The following is a 20,522-nucleotide window of genomic DNA, read 5'->3' as shown; positions in this document are numbered from 1 at the left end:
TTCAGCATTTCTGATGTAAAAATAATAAATATAATTCATAGGTTACAGCAACCTTATTTTTGTTTTTCAATCCAGTTCAGAAATTACAATAATGCTATTGAAGATAAGAAATATTGTCCTTCAGCAATAGCATATTGTTATTTCAGGATACCACGGGCTTGATGAAAAGTCAGGGCCATTGCTCGCTGCTCGGGCTAACTACACTGTGATGGCTGCTGATGCTGCTGGCCTCGTGAACGAGGTGGGGGATTATGGCTTGAAAGCAAAACAAAACAAAAAAAATTATGCACGACTCACATAGCCTCTGAAGGTTCCTGATTCAGGCTGCTTGCCTGCCCTTGCTGCACAGATTGGGAGCCTCCCATCCTTGGCTTGTCCCTGTACAGAAGCTCCAAGCAGGGCCAGCCTCCTTGTTAGCTCCACCAGCAAAAAGCCCTGAGAGGTCTGACTGTAGGACTTGCGATGCTGCACTGCAGATGGGAACAGCTGCTTGCATTAGTGACAGTATTACTGTAGCGGCTGGTTCTAATCTCTGAACGGCTGCCAGCTCCTGGCATCAAGATTACTAGAAAATTTCCTGACTATTATGGGGTACACAACAATGATGTGCTCAGCCATCGACAAAAGGTAGCACTAAAACAAACCCACACATAGAAAACAATTAATAAGATGACAAAACACAGGATAAGATGACTCCTCCCTATAAGCACAGAACCAGCTCCCTGAACAGCTACATTAACCAGGTCAGATACAAATTGATGTATGATGAACAATGTATGTTAAATCAATTCATCTCAGTGGCAATGTATAATTTCTTTTTCCAGGAACTATTAATTGTATACTAAATATTTGTTCTCTCAAGCACAGCAGAGTGGAGAAATATTTCCCACAATTATGCATCCCTTTTCAAAATGGAATATTCCGACAAGGGAAGTAGACAGTATTCCAACAGGAGCCAACACACACACTGGGAGAATTGGAGGTATTTCATCTGTTGTATTTAACTCATTGACTACTGTTGCCAAGGAAACACAATTAACCAGTCCTGCGTGAAGAATCCTCGATTATTGTTTAGCTTTAAAGGACCATTGTTCAAAAATACATTTGGCAAATGTTTTCTTTGTTAATGAGGAGGGGGCCAGCAACTGTGGCAATTCTACTATAATGGCTTCACATGATTATTGCAATGAATTCAATTCAGATAATTGCTTTCAAGAAAAAATTGCTTTTTTAATATGTGACAAGTCTAAAGACTACAAACCTCTTGCCTGTCATTGTTAAAAACAATTGAAACTAGATGATATTATCATGGGACAAAACCTCTTCTGAAGTTTTTTTCCTGATGGGGTACTCATGTTAATTCTTCTGCCAAAAGCAGGACAAAAAGGAATGCAGTTGGACATGAGCCTTGCTCATCAAATTTTATCAAATCCTCTTGAAGGCATACAATCTTGAAAGCTGCAGGTTTAATCAGTAATCTGACCTGAATGCATTGGTCTCAACCAGGGCAGTGGCAAGTATGCTCCAGCGATTGACCACAGGATCCGAGGTAAGGGAATGAGTCACAATGGAATGCTCATTAGCAAAACAAGGCTGGGTTTACCAATCAAAAATTAATCTCGCTTTACACGTCAATTTAAGATGAGAGGGGGAAAGAAAATTTGGTGCTGGCTGGAAGAGGGGAGAGATCCAGATGACAGGACACAATCATGAAAGAACTATCTTCATGTCATGAAAGTTAGTGGGCAGCAATGGAGTGCAGGTTCATAGCTCCTTGAAAGTGGAGCCGCAGGTAGATAGGATAGTGAAGGCGGCATTTGGTATGCTTTCCTTTATTGGTCAGAGTATAGAGTACAGGAGTTGAAAAGGTCATGTTGTGGCTGTACAGGACATTGGTTAGGCCACTGTTGGAATATTGCATGCAATTCTGGTCTCCATCCTATCGGAAAGATGTTGTGAAACTTGAAAGGGTTCAGAAAAGATTTACAAGGACATTGCCAAGGTTGGAGGATTTGAGCTATAGGCTGGGGCTGTTTTCCCTGGAGCATCGGAGGCTAAGGGGTGACCTTATAGAGGTTTACAAAATTATGAGGGGCATGGATAGGGTAAATAGGCAAAGTCTTTTCCCTGGAGTCCAGAACCAGAGGGCATAGGTTTAGGGTGAGAGGGGAAATTATAAAAGAGACCTAAGGGGCAACTTTTTCACAGAGGGTGGTACATGTATGGAATGAGCTGCCAGAGGAAGTGGAGGAGGCTGGTACAATTGCAACATTTAAGAGGCATTTGGATGGGTAAATGAATAGGAAGGGTTTGGAGGGATATGTGCTGGGTGCTGGCAGGTGAGACTAGATTGGGTTGGGATATCTTGTCGGCATGGACGGATTGGACCGAAGGGTCTGTTTCCATGTTGTACATCTGACTCTAAATTACATTTAATTTTAATCCTCATAAATGTAACAATGAGCATTTTCATTACTTATGCCACAATATCAAAAAAGTCCCGGTCAGAGGCTATGGTCGTAAAAGGTATTCAAATTGTATTCTAATTCTAAACAGATAGACAATTTGTTCCATGAAACTATGGTTGGTGAAAGGTGACAGCAAGAAGCAGGAAGTTGGGCAGAGATTGCCTGTTAGTTTTGAGCATTCAAGTGTTAAAAACTGCAACCTGACAGGCCCCTCACAACTAGCAATATAGCATTCTCTCAAACAGTACTAACAATATTAAAAATAATCAGTCAGAAAATTCCTGGAACCGAATTCACTGGGAGCTTTGGTGACCAGAAAAAGATGGGCATGTGAATGAATTATATCTATGTTAATGAAACCCCTGTATAGGAGGGTAGCCGTTGATTTAAACTACATTGGGAAGGTGCTCTTGAACTACTGAATTTTTGAAACGCTGATTACTTCAGAGTTTTTGACATTTTGCTTACTTTGTGAAATTTTGTCCCATATATTTGCTAGAAATTCAGCTGTGGTGCAAGCAAAGTTATGCAGCGGAAATGCCTTGTGTTATGTGGAAGAAAAGCTGGATGAAAATGGACGACATATATACAAGAAAACATATGTACCAACAAGGAGTCGTCGTCCTTTTAGCCCTGTGAGTCTACTCTGCCAATTAATATGATCATGGCTGATCTGGTTGCAATCTTAAAACCAAATTGCTGCCTTCCCCTAATAACCTTTCACCCCTTGGTCACCAAAAGTCTATCAACCTCTTCTCTAAAAATATTCAAAATGTACACTTCCGCCATCTGTTCAGGACAAGAGTTCCAAACACTCGCCACCATTTGGGTGGAATCTTACAGGGCTCTGAACAGTGTGGGCTCTGGTGAGATTTGTGGCAGAATCAGACGAGAAGCCCATCAAAGGCCTAGCTCGATGTCAGGACCATCTTGTTCCACCTTTTATACATGTCATAAACGGTGAAGCAAGATTCTCACCAGGCATGGGCAAGTTCCCAATTAAGGAGATGATTTCTTGTTCATCGCCTTGTTGATGGCCCAACTTGCCTCCTTAATATTCAGACTTTTATCTTACCACATTTGCTAAACAAGTGGAACAGATTGTCTATCTGATCACAGTTTACAGGGAACCCTGAGCAGGTAGATAGCGGATTCAGCTTGCTGTTTGCTCTGAACAACCTCCAAGCTGCATTCAATCAAACTGCATCTCAAACAAAAAAGGTTACAATCCATAGGCACACTCTCCTTGTCCATAGCCATTTATATCTGGCATCTGCCAACACATCATCATCATCATAACTCTTCACCAACATACTTGTAAGCCACTCAGGAAGCAAAGACTTGCATTGCTGGCCATTCCTGATGAAGGCTTATGCCTGAAACTTCAATTTCCCTGCTCCTCGGATGCTGCCCAACTAGCACCATTCTAATCTTGCTAGCCACACTGGCAACTAGCAGTGTGGAGCTGCAGTAGGGACTTTTTGCGCAGATGAGCAGGAACCCAACTCAGACTGGACCAGCTTGCAACTCAGGGCTGTTCACTGGTTATCTTAACATTTGCTTACTTAGTGCCAACCAGCACACTCCATCCATAACTTGATGCTTTGCCATACCACACCTGTTAATATGTTGGTGATTCAGTATTGAGGTGCTGTTTAGGCAAGCTGCTTGTCAGGCCTAGACATTCGTTTTGACCATGTGCACTAATTGGGGATCGTGTCTCTGGGATGAGAAGAAACCATGCAAGCACAGTAAAGAGGCACACATATGCTGAACTGCCATAACTGTCTGCCTGGACACATTTCCATTATAGCATGAATTTTAATGTGATTAGTTTTGGATTTTTTTTTCATTTAGGCACTGATCTGAGTCTTAGAATAGATTCTTAGAAGAAATGGATTTGTTTCTTGTCAAAAGAAATGATTCCCTCTTACATTACACTAAACATTTCTGAATCCAAATGAGAAAAAGAGCACGAATTGTTCAGAATCAGTACAATGACAGCCATCTGGCCTTAGGAGTTTCATGGAGAGGAGATGCCACTTACCCCTTACCTGAGTGTCTCACCTGCAGAAAGAAGTTGGTAAATAGTTGAGTTGAGCCATTTTTGAAAATATGTCTGTGCTCGCAATCAAAGGTGTTGTGATTTAATGGTAGATTGGAAACATTAATGCTTCTTCAGCTTGTTGTATGCACTATGGTGCAAAAGTGTTTAGCAAGGGCATTAGCATAATGAATTCAAGTACAGAGGAACCTCGATTATCCGATATTCAATTATCTGAATATCCGGCAAAATTGCAATGTCCTGAAACTCAGCTACACTATGTTATCTGGCATTGAATTATCCAGAATTCGATTAACCAAATGAAATACTCTCCATCCATGTCCTTCGACTAATCAGGGTTCCTCTGTAAATGTCATGTTTATTAGCAATCAATTCAGCTGATAAAGTGGATGTGCCATGGAATTTTTTTGTCTTATTAAAGTGTGCCTAGATACTGAAAAGGTTTGGAACTACAGTGTAGACCCTTGCACTCTCTCTTTTTAGGAAGACCTGGCACACCTTCTGCCATTGTTGTAATTCTGTTCGCCGAGCTGGGAATGTGTTACAGACGTTTCACCCCGTCTAGGTGACATCCTCAGTGCTTGATTCAGTATTGAGGTGCTGTTTAGGCAAGCTGCTTGTCAGGCCTAGACATTCGTTTTGACCATGTGCACTAATTGGGGATCGTGTCTCTGGGATGAGAAGAAACCATGCAAGCACAGTAAAGAGGCACACATATGCTGAACTGCCATAACTGTCTGCCTGGACACATTTCCATAATAGTATGAATTTTAATGTGATTTGTAGTGACGAACCACTACAAATGCCGGAGGAAACATCACAGAAGTGCTTCACAGGAGGCTCCCAAGCACTGAGGATGTCACCTAGACTGAGGACGAAACGTCTGCAACACAAATTCCCAGCTCGGCGGACAGAACCACAACGAGCACCCGAGCTACAAATCTTCTCACAAACTTTGAACACCTTCTCAGGCACTAGAAGGGTCAGCAGTAGGCCCAAGAACAAAGGACCAGAGGCTAGCAGCTCTTTTATATGCAATAACATCAGCAGGGGAGGCAGTGACAAGGTCTCAGATTGTGCAGGGACTTAGGCACAGGTGAGTGATGGTGCGAAGGCAGTCACAGGATATGAGAGCGCACAACAAAAGAATCAACAGGTTCGAGAGGAGGATGGCTCACACTGGGTCAGATCTTCCAATGTCAAGTCCCCTCATCAGGGACTGCTTGCTTTCAAATGGGGGATTCCTCTTGGAGCTAGCATGTTCCCTACCCAACCCTCCTACTCACCCCTATGTCCCCTAGTGCTGGGTTAATACCAGTGGCAACAGGTTGAGGCCCAAGTGGAAATGACATCTATGGACTTAATCATGAAAGCGGCAGGGTGGTACTTCCACCAAACACACAGTGGGGAACGGCACAAAATTATGCCCACTGCTCAAAGTCAAGGGCATTACTGAAAGCAGCGATGGGACCACTCACTCAATCTACTGCACACAACTGTGTCCTTGAAATTCAACAGTGAATACATGAACACACAGGTTCAAGAAAGGATCAAGGCAAAAGATGGAAAATTATAGGCCAATTAGCCTAACCTCGGTTGTTGGTAAAATTCTAGAATCCATCATTAAGGATGAGGTTTCTAAATTCTTGGAAGAGCAGGGTCGGATTAGAACAAGTCAACATGGATTTAGTGGAGGTCGTGCCTGACAAACCTGTTGGAGTTCTTTGAAGAGGTGACAAGTAGGTTAGACCGGGAAACCCAGTGGATGTGGTCTACCTAGACTTCCAAAAGGCCTTTGATAAGGTGCCACATGGGAGGCTGCTGAGCAAGGTGAGGGCCCATGGTGTTTGAGGTGAGCTACTGGTATGGATGGAAGATTGGCTGTCTGACAGGAGGCAGAGAGTTTGGATAAAAGGTTCTTTTTCGGAATGGCAGCCGGTGACAAGCGGTGTCCCGCAGGGTTCAGTGTTGGGGCCGCAGCTGTTCACATTATATATTAATGATCTGGATGAAGAGACTGGGGGCATTCTAGCGAAGTTTGCCGACGATACAAAGTTAGGTGGACAGGCAGGTAGTACTGAGGAAGTGGGGAGGCTGCAGAAGGATCCAGACAGTTTGGAGGAGTGGTCCAGAAATGGTTGATGGAATTCAATGTGAGCAAATGCGAGGTCTTGCACTTTGGGAAAAAGAAGAGAAGCATGGATTACTTTCTAAACGGTGAGAAAATTCGTAAAGCCAAAGTACAGAGGGATCTGGGAGTGCTAGTTGAGGATTCTCTAAAGGTAAACATGCAGGTTGAGTCCGTGATTAAGAAAGCAAATGCAATGTTGTCAATTATCTCAAGGGGGTTGGAATATAAAAGCACTGAGACTTTATAAAGCTCTGGTTAGGCCCCATTTGGAGTACTGTGTCCAGTTTTGGTCCCCACACCTCAGGAAGGACATACTGGCACTGGAGCGTGTCCAGCAGAGATTCACACGGATGATCCCTGGAATGGTAGGTCTAACATACGAGGAACGGCTGAGGATCCTGGGATTGTATTCATTGGAGTTTAGAAGGTTAAGGCGAGATCTAATAGATAATACATGGCTTGGAAAGGGTGGACGCTAGGAAATTGTTTCCGTTAGGCGAGGAGACTAGGACCCGTGGACACAGCCTTAGAATTAGAGGGGGTAAATTCAGAACAGAAATGCGGAGACATTTCTTCAGCCAGAGTGTGGTGGGCCTGTGGAATTCATTGCCACAGAATGCAGGAGAGGCTGGGACGCTAAATGTCTTCAAGGCAGAAATTGATAAATTCTTGATGTCACAAGGAATTAAGGGCTACGGGGAGAATGCGGGTAAGTGGAGTTGAAATGCCCATCAGCCATGATTGGATGGCGGAGTGGACTCGATGGACCGAATGGCCTTACTTCCGCTCCTATGTCTTATGGTCTTATGGTCTTAACTAGGATCTGTAACTTAGAATCACATGAACCAATGCAGCTTCTCAGGTGGCTGTTTTTCAACTGTGCTTTGGATATTTAAAGAAGGCAGAAATTAAGCATGACTTCTCAGAGTACAAGACTCTCTCCAACTCAGATTCTTGACCCACCCAACAGAACGAAGGTTGTGTTTCAGGTCCCAAAGTAGTGAGCATCATTAATCCAAATTTCAGAAGTTTTAAAATCAGGAATCCCTCTTTATATTCATGTTTGCTCACTCCCATTATGCATCTGCACTTTCTGCAAGCATAATACTGAAAAGTTGCAGTTTTGAAGAGTAGATAAAGAGTGAAATCCAAGTGTCTAACTTCATTCCAGCTTGTATGTGTGTGATCACATCACTTGTATGTAGACTATAAGGATAGGCGAAAGTGAGAACTATAGATGCTGGAGATCAGAGCCTAGATTAGAATGGTGCTGGAAAAGCACAGCAGGTCAGGCAGCATCCGAGGAGCAGGAAAATAGACATTTCAGGCAAAAGACCTTCATCAGGAATGAGGCAGGGAGCCTCTGGGATGGAGATATAAATAGGAGAGGGGTGGGCCTGGGGAGAATGTAGCCAAGAGTACAATAGGTGGATGGAGGTGGGGATGAAGATGATAGGTCAGAGAGGAGAGTGGAGTGGATAGGTGGGAAGGAAGATTGGCGGGTAGGACAGGTCATGAGGATGATGCTGAGCTGGCAGGTTGGAACTGAGGTAAGGTGGGGGGGGGGGGGGGAGGGGAAATGCAAGTCTGAAAGGAGCTTAGCATTCTGCTTCAGTCATGGTTTAACAGGGTGAGGGGAAGATCTACTTGGAATACACAGTATGTCCTAGTGCTTGGGGTAATGAAATGCTAGATAGCTTTACCCTGGCAGCTATGAAGAAGAGTCATCTAGACTTGAAATGCTCGCCTGGTTTCTCCCACCATGGATGCTGCCTGACCTGCCGTGATTTCCAGCATTCTTTGTTTTTTGTTTTCTTTACCGTGGCAGACTTACTCACTTAAACCTAATTATCATGTATTCTTTGACTGTCAGACACAACATTTTCTGTCTGTCTGTTACCTCAAGCTAAGGGAATAGAGTTCCTATTGGGAAATTGTCTTGAGATCCTAAACAAGGCAAATAGTACGATCAGCACTTCTTGCACAAATACCTCCTTAGCAGCATCACAAAATGGAAGTGTTCTTGCTCTTGGTCAGTCCTATTCAGGTTTACAGCCAAGATGGATTCAGAGCTAGGTAGTAGAACCACCTGAAGAAGAAGCAGCACTCTGAAAGCTTGTGCTTCAAATTAAACCTGTTGGACTATAACCTGGTGTTGTGTGATTTTTAACTTTGTACACCCCAGTCCAACACCAGCATCTCCAAATCACGTGTAAGGTCATCATGCCTGTTCCCTGCTGAAAGTAAGCTCCTGATTAAAGATGGATGCAGAATACAAAATGAAATGAGGCCAACTATGGGAAATCTGGTGAGTTCAGCTCAGCAAACTCACAATTTTTCATTTTCCCATCCTGCACAGACCATAGAATCGGAAAATTGGCCCCGAAAGGAACTGAGTTCTTGTCCAATTAACTCATAACTACCAGACTTTCAATTACTTTATTTTCCCTATTTTTGCTTTGTTTTGGCATAGAACTGAAATACATTCAGCAATAACATTTTATAACCTGCAGTTGGCATAATTCAGTTAGGAATAAAAACATTGGTTTCCCTGGACACCAGACGTATACTTTGTGTGCAAAAGCTAATGCGATCACATAACTACTCAATCGTATTCAGGAGATATTCCACATTACAACAAAACAATGGCAAGAGTATAAACATTTTAAGTTACATTGGTCACCTCATCCACTAATTGTTAAGTAAACATCATTAGAAAGACCAGACTTTGTACTTGCAAGTAAAGAAAGCTGTTCGCTAAAGTAGAGATAATGTTATGAACAGATTATGGACCTTGACTAACATGAGTTAAAAATAATGTGGACTTTTGAATCAAGTATATGAAATTAAAATCCTTATTGTTGATCTTTAACACAGTGTGTACACAATAGACCAAGGCATATTACCAGACCTGTATATTTGATAGATTAGGATTCTTGGTGATAACAATGGGCCAACAAAATAGATCAAAATGACCATACACCAGGAAGTTAATCATTAATGGTTATTGTTCCTCTTGATATTTTACTGATGATCCTGTTGATTTTTCACTGAAAAAAATGTATTCATTGATCATATTTGTGAAAAAAGCCTCTCTCTGGCTCTATGACATACACACAAAAAAAAAATCAATGGAATCGGGCCAAAGCAAAAGCTCAACGAAATCCATTCGATTCAAAGTCAAACAATATTTTTGATATTCAGGTAAGTAATGGCTTTTTTAAAATCATTGAGACTTTTCTATATAGAAGGAGGAGTTTATACTTAATATGAACTGAAGCATTTGCAAACAAATCACATTTATAAAGAGCAGTGTAATTCAATGATATCACAGTTTGCTGAATTACATTTCAAAGCAGAGGTGAGAGGAGATTATTGTGCACACAGGCTGTTTGACTGCTGCTGCCTCTCCTTAGGGGTCTGAGACTGCACAAAGGATGTCTCGCCGTCATGCATTTTTAACCCTTTGATGACTTCATCTAGATTTCTGGGCTGCAACCCCGTTCCCATGCCGAACCCCACCTCCGATCTCCATCCCCGCCCCCACTCCGAGCTCCAGCCCCACACCAGGTCCTAGCTCCCAGCCCTGCCGTATTTTCACCATCCCTCCAGAACTACCCCTCTCGGAGGATGAAAGATCAGTCCTCGGCAGAGGCCTCACCTTCATTCCCCTACGCTCTTGGATTAACAAGTTCAACACGCGGTGAGACATCGAACAATTCTTCCGCCGCCTTCGCCTCCGCGCATACTTCTTCAACCAGGATTCTTGCCCACCCTCTGATGACCCCTTCTCCCGCCTCCAACACACCCCATCCACCTGGACACCCCGTGCTGACTTCTTACCTGCCCTCGATCTCTTCATAGCCAACTGCCGCCGCGACATTAACCGCCTCAACCTCTCCACCCCCTCACCCTCGGAACGTGCAGCCCTCCACTCCCTCCGTTCCAACCCCAACCTCACTATCAAACTGGCAGACAAGGGAGGTGCAGTAGTAGTTTAGCCGAGGCTAAATGCCAGCTCGCAGACACCTCCTCCTACTGACCCCTTGACCATGACCCCACCTCCCACCACCAAACCATCATCTCCCAGACCATCCATAACCTCATCACCTCAGGGGATCTCCCATCCACCGCCTCCAACCTCAGTCCCACAACCCCGCACCGCCCGTTTCTACCTCCTGCCCAAAATCCACCAACCTGACTGCCCCAGCCGACCCATTGTCTCAGCCTGCTCCTGCCCCACCGAACTCATCTCTGCATACCTTGACACGGTCCTGTCCCCCTTAGTCCAAGAACTTCCCACCTACGTTCGGGACACCACCCACGCCCTCCACGATTTTCGCTTCCCCAGTCCCCAATGCCTTATCTTCAGCATGGACATCCAGTCCCTGTACACCTCCATCCCCAATCACGAAGGGCTCAAAACCCTCCGCTTCTTCCTTTCCCGCCGTACCAACCAGTACCCTTCCACTGACACCCTCCTTAGACTGACTGAACTGGTCCTCACTCTGAACAACTTCTCTTTCCAATCCTCCCACTTCCTCCAAACCAAAGGAGTAGTCATGAGCACCCGCATGGACCCCAGCTATGCCTGCCTCTTCATAGGATATGTGGAACAGTCTATCTTCTGCAGCGACACTGGCACCACCCCCCACCTTTTCCTCCGCTACATCGATGACTGTATCGGCGCTGCCTCGTGCTCCCACGTGGAGGTTGGACAGTTCATCCACTTTACTAACACCTTCCACCCCGACCTCAAATTTACCTGGACCGTCTCAGACTCCTCCCTCCCCTTCCTAGACCTCTCTATTTCTATCTCGGGCAACCGAATCAACACGGACATGTACTGTAAAACGACCAACTCCCATAGCTACCTAGACTACACCTCCTCCCACCCTGCCCCCTGTAAAAACGCCATCCCATATTCCCAATTCCTTAGTCTCCGCCGCATCTGCTCCCAGGAGGACCAGTTCCAACACCGAACAACCCAGATGGCCTCCTTCTTCAAAGAACGCAATTTCCCCCCAGACATGGTCGACGATGCTCTCCACCGCATCTCCTCCACTTCCCACTCCTCCGCCCTTGAGCCCTGCCCCTTCCCACTCCTCCACCCTTGAGCCCTGCTCCTCCGCCCTTGAGCCACCAGGACAGATCCCCACTGGTCCTCACCTACCACCCGAGCAGCCTCCAGATACATCGTATCATCCTTCGTCATTTCCGCCACCTCCAAACGGACCCCACCACCAGTGATATATTTCCCTCCCCTCCCCTATCAGCGTTCCGAAAAGATCACTCCCTCCGTGACTCCCTCGTTAGGTCCACACCCCCCACCAACCCAACCTCCACTCCCGGCACCTTCCCCTGCAACCACAAGAAATGCGAAACTTGCGCCCACACCTCCCCCCTTACTTCCCTCCAAGGCCCCAAGGGATCCTTCCATATCCGCCACAAATTCACCTGCATCTCCACACACATCATTTACTGCATCTGCTGCACACGATGTGGCTTCCTCTATATTGGGGAGACAGGCCGCCTACTTGCGGAACATTTCAGAGAACACCTCTGGGACACCCGGACCAAACAACCAACCACCCCATGGCTCAACACTTCAACTTCCCCTCCCACTCCACCAAGGACATGCAGGTCCTTGGACTCCTCCATCGCCAGATCATAGCGACACGACGGCTGGAGGAAGAGCGCCTCATCTTCCACCTAGGAACCCTCCAACCACAAGGGATGAACTCAGATTTCTCCAGTTTCCTCATTTCCCCTCCCCCCACCTTGTCTCAGTCCCAACCCTCGAACTCAGCACCACCTTCCTAACCTGCAATCTTCTTCCTGACCTCTCCGCCCCCAACCCACTCCGGCCTATCACCCTCACCTTATCACCCTCACCTTAACCTCCTTCCACCTATCGCATTTCCAATGCCCCTCCCCCAAGTCCCTTCTCCCTACCTTTTATCTTAGCCTGCTTGGCACACTTTCCTCATTCCTGAAGAAGGGCTCATGCCCGAAATGTCAATTCTCCTGCTCCTTGGATGCCGCCTGACCTGCTGCGCTTTTCCAGCAACACATTTTCAGCTGCAGTTTTTCTTTCCCTCTATTCACCTAAAAATCCAATTTGATCTGCAGTTTTATATGTACCTATTCTTTTTTCTCTGGCAAGCTGTTTTACACACTTAAGAAGAAGCTTACTTGCACTTGTTTCAGCCAACAAGTGCTGAATTTTAAAAGCTATGAAACTGTATTTAGGACATGATTAAAGATCCCATAGCGGTGAGCTGGTGTCACATGCTGTATCTGCACATGCACAGATATTATTCTGTTGTTATGCATAATCACTCCAGTGGTTCAAACATTGAGTGTTGCTCAAGTGTTAAAGGTAGCATGATAAAGACTTTTATTGTAAAAAGAGCACTGGGATTCCAGTGGGGGATAGTGACCACAGCCTGTTAATTGGCAAAGAACACTGAGAAATGTGAGCTGGTGACAAAGTAGAGAGTGGCAACATATTTGAAGGCATGAGTTAAGCACATATTACAATGTTCTTCTTTATTTATAGAAGAGAGATATAGTGGATGAAACTTGGTCATTCTGCCAAGGCGGCGGTCCTGGAGTTTGTTGCCAACGAATGGAGGCAACCTATAGGCTAAGGTGAGGTTGGACAAAGTTCCTTTGGCACAGAGATTCCAAGGGCTCATAACTGTCAATTTCTGTAAATAGTGCTGAGGAGGATGAGGGAGTATAAACAGGGCAAGCTGAAATAAAGGTAGTATTACGACTTTGGAGTTTTGTTGACTTCAGGAAGGAAACTGCCTCAATGTTGAAAGGTCTACAGTTTAAACATTGGTTCACATCTCCCAATGGTTTCAGTGGATGTTTTGAGGAAGTGTGTTGCTGCAAACTAATCTTTAAAAGGATAATGATGCTTCCAATTCTCCTTTTTAGTTTCTTGCACTGCACAATCTAGCCCTAAAAGACAAGCTGTTACCTTTGAGGAGAAACAAGCAGCTTCAGAGGATGCAGTGCCGCATCTTAGCTCCACATCTAGTACCAGCACAGATGCAATCAATGCAGTGAGTACACATGACTCGACTGTAAAACAATGGAAGCACTGGTAATGCACATCACAGTTGCAAGAGCAGCTGTAAGAGACCAAGACAGTGCAGGTATCTGGCACTCATACGTTTTCTGGAGTCAACCTGGATGTAGAGTCCATATCTGACGATGAACCTCTGGAATTATCCATCAGGCAGATGGTGTTAGACATATAATGCAAGTTAGATGGTGATGCGGGAGAGAATCCAATGGGTTGTGGAGTCCTTGCAGACCATGAGCACAGTGACCACCCATTCTTCAGATCAAATAGCTTCCCCCATTGAAAGACAGGTGACATCCATGAAGGCCCAAATCAAGCAGCTCACTGATCAGATATTGGGTATGTATGCTGACCTAGGAGATCTGTCACTCGGTTCAGGGCAATAGGGAGCTGAGGTTCTCTTAAACCAGGAAGGGTCAAATGGAAGCTCGAGAAGCAGATGAGCAGCTGCAGCTGCCATTGAGGGCCCTTTCCCAGGGTACCAGGGCCTGTTTAACTGAACTGGCCACTTACATCTCATTCAGTTTTCCCTTTTGATTTATCCCTCAACTGTGTTGGTTTGTCTATCTGTCTTTGTATCAGTTAGAGCTAGAATTAAAGAGGAATGGGTTCAAAACTTAGGTATTAATCAGATTACCTTGTAATTTAACTTTGATCTGCTCAAGCTACTGTATTGATTAGAACATTAATAATTTTTTTTGTTCACGCTATAAACCTGGAGTCTGATTTCAGTTATTCAAAAGGTCTAGTACTGGTAATTTTCAAAGTCCAGTTTGGAAGAACTGGGGTCAATTTTGACAGTCATTGAGTATTTGGATTTTACACCATTGTGAATACATCGATAGGGAAGCTGGTTTGATATGGTTTTCTGTCTCCACGTCATAATATATGAGTATTTGTATTTGTGGGGTTCCAGCTGCTTGTTGTTATTTGGTGACTTGTAGCCCTTACGTGGTCCTGATGTTGATGGCTGGGAGCTAACTGGAGAAGGCATCAAGGACAATGAAACTGTAATCGAACTGGAGACACGGTGTTCTTATAATCTTCTGATTATCAGAGCATTTCTTATTTTCAGGGTATCAGACTGTTCCATGGACCAGATTGCACAGTGAACTGTTGCAGCTCAATTTCCTCTTCAGTGACTTGTTATCAGGGATCCTGGGCTGTCTCCGTTAGTTCCTCCTCTGACGAGGCTTCCCCTCTCTGAAGGGCAAAGTTGTGCAAAGTACAGTAAACAATGACCATAAGTGACACTCCCGCAGATGCATATTGGAGGAGACCACTTTGATCTGTCCAAATGTACCTTGATGAATGGTCTGCTTCCAGAAGGCCCTGGTTGATGCAAAGCTTCCATCATATCTATGCTTGACCCAAATTTCAAATGTAAAATTCAGTCTAGTGATGTGATTTGATGTTGAATACCCCATTGCAATTTCAACTTCCTTCTATTAATTTCTAAATCATTATTGAATTGCTAAAGATAATTTTCTCAGATGCATTGTTACCATCACGGTACTGTTGTCTGCATTTCAGCAATTGGACCTCACGTTTCACTATCTCCAAAGGTAAATGCACTGAAAAAATGTCTAACCAAAATCATTTCTCTCTCTAACAGGAACCATTGTACATTATCACTCCTTTCCCTCTGTAACCATTCACCTCAAGTACTCTTCCTCCTTTGTTCTTCAAAAATTGCTGTCTCTTCAATGCCACTCTCACAGATCTAACCACAGTCAGAACACCTACAAAAATGGGTTGTTTGATTCCTTAACAGTTCCCTTCAGAGCGTTTATTTTCTTCATAATCTATACAATTGCCTTCAAAGTCATGTTTAGATATGGTATCAGTTTCCATAGTTATGCTGCAACACCGAGCTCTAGCCCTCCAACTTTCTGTTGCCTCTATTGTCAGACTGGGATGAGTTCTAATATCCTCCATTTGAATATTGTGGAGACCTAAACTATCAATGGATCTTGCAGGGCTATCAGAAAAGAGAGGATAAGTGGTACTAATTGAATAGCTCCTCCTCACTTGCATAGACATACCTTTACCAGTCTACAAGAATTCCACTCCTCTGTTTCAAGCTGCACAGTCTTTGGTGACCAAACTCCGATAATAGGGTTTTGTTTTAATCAGAAGTGTGTCTGGCAATGTACAGATATATAGTAGCCTGAACCTTACTGGATGAATAACAGCATGGTTGTCAGCATTCACTATTACTACTGGACAAATCAAGCAGCACAATCTGTTATCTACCGACACACTGAAATCCAGAAATTCAGACCATAGTGCCAGTGATGCCTGCCTGTCCACATATGCTGCATTCTTCTCTTAGACAGTCCTTCGGGATTGGAGGATTATTTTTTCCAATTGGATTTGATGGGTTCTGAGGTGAAATCTCCAACAGGAATTCTCCAGGCTCTGTCACATATGAGGTGTACAAAATTAAAAATCACAATACCAGGTTATAGTCCAAGATGTTTAATTGGAAGCACACTAGCTTTTGGAGCGACGCTCCTTCATCACCTGATGAAGGAGCAGTGCTCCGAAAGCTAGTGCTTCCAATTAAACCTGTTGGACTATAACCTGGTGTTGTGATTTTTAATTTTGTACACCCCAGACCACCACCGGCATCTCCAAATCATGACATATGAGGTGAATATCATTTGAAAGGTTTGACAAAACAGTCTGCTACAGAATGGAAAGTGAACACATTTTTCACAGTCTTACAGTTGATATTAAACAGTGGAGGAAAGTGGCTACAAGAATGGTTGGAAGAGGACCTTAGTTTTGTCGGTGTTTAGTCAGCTGCCCATTTTCTCATATGCTTCTAGGAAGTTGTCGATAGTGATCTGGAACTCAATTTCTGAATGTGCGCACACTTAATTGTTAGCTGCATATCGGAGCTCACTACCTGTAGTTAAAGGCAGTCTTAGCTAATAGAATCTGTTCATTTACCAATTACAACATGAACTTGTGTCACTTATCCACAGAATCTGAAGGAGAGTCACTGGACACAAAATGTTAACTCTGGTTTCTCTCCACAGATGCTGCCACATTTGCTGAGTTTTGCCAACAATTTCTGTTTTTGTTTCAGATCTTCAGCATTGCTGTGCTTTGTTGTATTTTAGTGATGTTGGGCTGCTGGATTACTATTTCCAAGAGAGAAGAAAACTAATCCCCAAAAGAAGGAGAACTCTAAATGTTCAATTATTAACTTAGACTGGCCAGACAATTGTCTAAAATTTGCATAACTACTGCTTATCTAATAAAAACTACAGTTTGCCACAAAAGGGTCGAGTTGGTTCCAAGTTATAGAATCACAGAATTATAGAATTCCTACAGTGTAGAAACAGGTTGTTTGGCCAATTGAGTCCACATTAACTCTCCAAAGAGCATCCCACGCAGACCCAACCCACAACCCTATCCATGTAACCCTGCACTTTCCTGCTTATCCACCTAGTCGGTATATTCAGAGATACTATGCGCAATTTAGCATGGCCAATCCACCTGAACTGCACATCTTTGGACTGTGGGAGGAAATCAGAGCACTCGAAAAGGAAACCCATGCAGACATGGGGAGAATGTGCAAACTCCACATGCAGACAGTTGTCCAAGGGTGGAATGGAACCTGGTTCCCTCGTGCTGTGAGGCAGCCGGGCTAAGCCCCCCCTCCCCTTCCCTGTGCCGCCCACCAAGCAAGTATGCTTATGTCGGAATAACCAGAGGAGATTCTGTCTACATGCCCCTTCATTTTGGCTCCTGGGTGATTGGCACTTTGAAAGGATTCAATGCTAAGAATTTTGGGGTGTTAGTCACCACCACCACAACAGGCAGGCATTCTGGCAGTGACCCTGGTGTAAGAAGATGGTTTCACGGTTATGCGCTGGTGGCCTTGAACTCCTCAAAGGAGCTGCAGTGCCCCCAGCCAAGTGGAGGATGGGAGTGGTTGATGGGTTAGAGCCTTTTTGCACACTGACCTAACCTTCTCACCTCCATGTGCTGCTGCTTCTTATTCCAAATCCCATGGGGAAAGCCAAAGCTTTGTCTGAATTGCTCTGAGTATAATGGAGAACTGGCAGTGGTTGGAGGGCAGAGGAGCTAATTGGGAGCTCAAATTTATAGAGGTTGAGTAAGACTGAAGTGTGGTAAGGAAGGGGTCAAATGCAAATGTAATTGAGAAAGACGGTGATAAAAGCAAGTTGGAAAAATGTTTGTGAAGTTAGGGATTAGAAGACACAATTTGGAACTCTTTAAAGCTCTGAAATTCTTAACTGCAGTTAAATTGTGAATGGGGAGCAGCAGTGTCTATTTCAGACAGACCTAAATGTTTCCAGAATAGCACAATGACATTTGACCAGGGATGTGGCAGTCCTTGCAAATGAGCACTCATGATTTGCCTCCCTAAATGCCACAAAGATTTTGAGAAAAATAGCATCCAGCACATTAACCAAGTGGTGTAGCCCCTTAAGTAGCAATTTCTTTGATTTTCTTTAAGTCAATAGCTGTGTATAATTGCTAAAGATACCAAGAAAATTCTAGTCCATAGTCTGCATATGTTAACACAAGGAGCTGAAACAGCCAGAGCCAGGCATGCCACTTCACAAATGGACAAGTTCTTGCAATGACAGAACTTATCCACTAGGGTGCGCTTCCAACTCAAGAAAGAACAAAGGTCTCCTCAGCTCACCATGAAACTCAAACACACCTCTCGGTGACACCAAGCACTGGAGTCGGAAAATTGCAACTCAATTCTCAACTTCAGTTTACTGATTAAAATACTTCTAAAATGGAAAGCAAAGGGTCTCACATAGTAAGTTTTAAACTCAGATTTTTACACCACATACCTCACAAGTTCCTGGAAGTCTGTCACATCAACCTGTAGATTGTTATGCCCTTCAGGTGAAAGAGGAGGTGGTACAGATGAAAAAGCAGGAACGATTGGTTCTTCAAAATCACTTGACAAAGAAACACTGGAAAAATGCAAAACATGACAAAGCTTCTCAAAACATGTTCTCTCTTGGTTTCGAACAAATGAAAGACAACAGTGTAGTTTTTATTGTCAATAATTACTGATCTACGCAGGAAAAATTGCAATGTATGTACTGACAGTCTAATCACATCAACAAGATACAATGACATCATGTTAGGTCCATTTATCGGGGTATATTTTCACATTTCAAACAATTTCCATGGTGCAGAAGTGAGAAATAATGTTGATTCTTTCCCTCAGTAACTCCAATGCACACTGGAGATAGCTCCACCCATCTATCACTCTTTTAAAGCAGTTGACTTCGGTTTTCATTTTGCTCTAATTTAAAGAAAATATTTGAATGCTAGAAAAACAATTTTAAAGTGTAACCCTTAAATGAAGGTATTTCTTAAATAAAGTCAATAAATTGACATAGCCATACCAGACCATAAGCCTGCTTTCTCACGCCAACCAGCATGGGTTGAATTTCTGAACTGGCGGACAATACCACGAAGGACTCTCATCGTCAATTTCCCCCATCCCCGGAGATGTGAAGGCCTTCAGGCTAAATACCACCAGTCGTCTCTCTCTCTCTCTAAAGACAGAGCAACCCTGTGGTCTGGCAAGTTACGACAACATCATCAACAGAGAGAGATGACTTATGGTGGTTTAACCAGAGGGTTACCCTACCATCAACTAAGGAGAAAGACTGACTAGAGTGTTCTTCATGGAAATTTCAGGTGCAGCAAGTGAATCCAGGCTGCTGGCATCACTTTGTACTCCAAAATCAGCTGTCCAGCCAACTAAGCTAACCAGCAGGGGTGAAGCAAAGTAAAGAAGTAACTTTGTATTGAATATTATCCTTTCATAAAAATGCAAAATAAAAATGTTTTCAGGGATTGTGTGTGAAGTATTTTGGCGCACAGTCACTATTTGTAAACAATGTGGGACTAAAAGGCTCTGGGTATGACCCAAGTAATGTGTTAGGACCACGTCCAGAGTCTCTGGGTCAGTCAGTATACATGATGACCATGCGAGTAAAACCATCAACAATTTCGATTCTGACTTTCAATTGAGATTGGCATTGGTTAATTCTGGTCTCATAAATCATATTTAGAATATTTTAAAAAATTAGCACAGATCTCCCAGTTCTCAATAGCAACATGCCCCAAGATGCTTGCTGTTCTTGATAATTTTGAAAAGCTAACTTACCCCCAAATATAGAACATATGGTATATTGGAAATAGACAATAGGTGCAGGAGTAGGCCATTCAACCCTTCGAACCAGTACCATCATTCATTGCAATCATGGCTAATCATCCACAATCATTATCCTGTTCCTGCCTTATCCCCATAACCCGTGATTCCACTATCTTTAAGAACCCTATTCATCTCTTTCTTGAAAGTATCCAGAGACTTGGCCTCCACTGCCTTCTGGGGCAGAGCATTCCATACATGGCTTCATGGATGTGCTTGACCACGACACCGAACTGTCAACCACTCTGCAAAGACCTCGGAGTTTAAAATTGGGTTATTTGGCCAATATCGATGCTTTCTTTTAGACTGGAGTTAATTAAAGCTGTTCCTGGCACGGATGAAATTCATAAAATATGACATGTGAACTGCCTGCAACTACCACCTCTTTCCTAATTGCCTGAACCAAACTCTCTCTCATTTAACTAATGGAGGTGTGGGGGGGGGGCGCAGTAGAATGTTGATGGCATCAGGACATTTATCTACCCATTTGCTGTTGAGGTCCCTAGGAGGCAAACGAATACCACTTGAAG

At 43.8% G+C, this 20,522-nt stretch overlaps 1 protein-coding gene across 11 annotated transcripts in view; it reads right to left on the bottom strand.

The window, feature by feature from the left end:
* LOC122547955 (uncharacterized) overlaps positions 1 to 20,522 on the bottom strand; it is a 281,415-nt gene that overhangs the window by 118,755 nt on the left and 142,138 nt on the right. For all 11 annotated transcript variants that reach the window (XM_087998904.1, XM_087998907.1, XM_087998903.1 and 8 more), the window contains one exon: positions 18,611 to 18,736. In XM_087998904.1, coding sequence (XP_087855030.1) covers positions 18,611 to 18,736 — 126 coding nt within the window. The remainder of the gene's footprint in view (positions 1 to 18,610; positions 18,737 to 20,522) is intronic.

Source organism: Chiloscyllium plagiosum, unplaced genomic scaffold, assembly GCF_037043375.1.
Source record: "Chiloscyllium plagiosum isolate Xiang-an unplaced genomic scaffold, Cpla_swu_hap1 HiC_scaffold_22, whole genome shotgun sequence".
NCBI classification, from domain to species: Eukaryota; Metazoa; Chordata; class Chondrichthyes; order Orectolobiformes; family Hemiscylliidae; genus Chiloscyllium; species Chiloscyllium plagiosum.
This window is presented reverse-complemented; position numbering and strand designations above follow the sequence as displayed.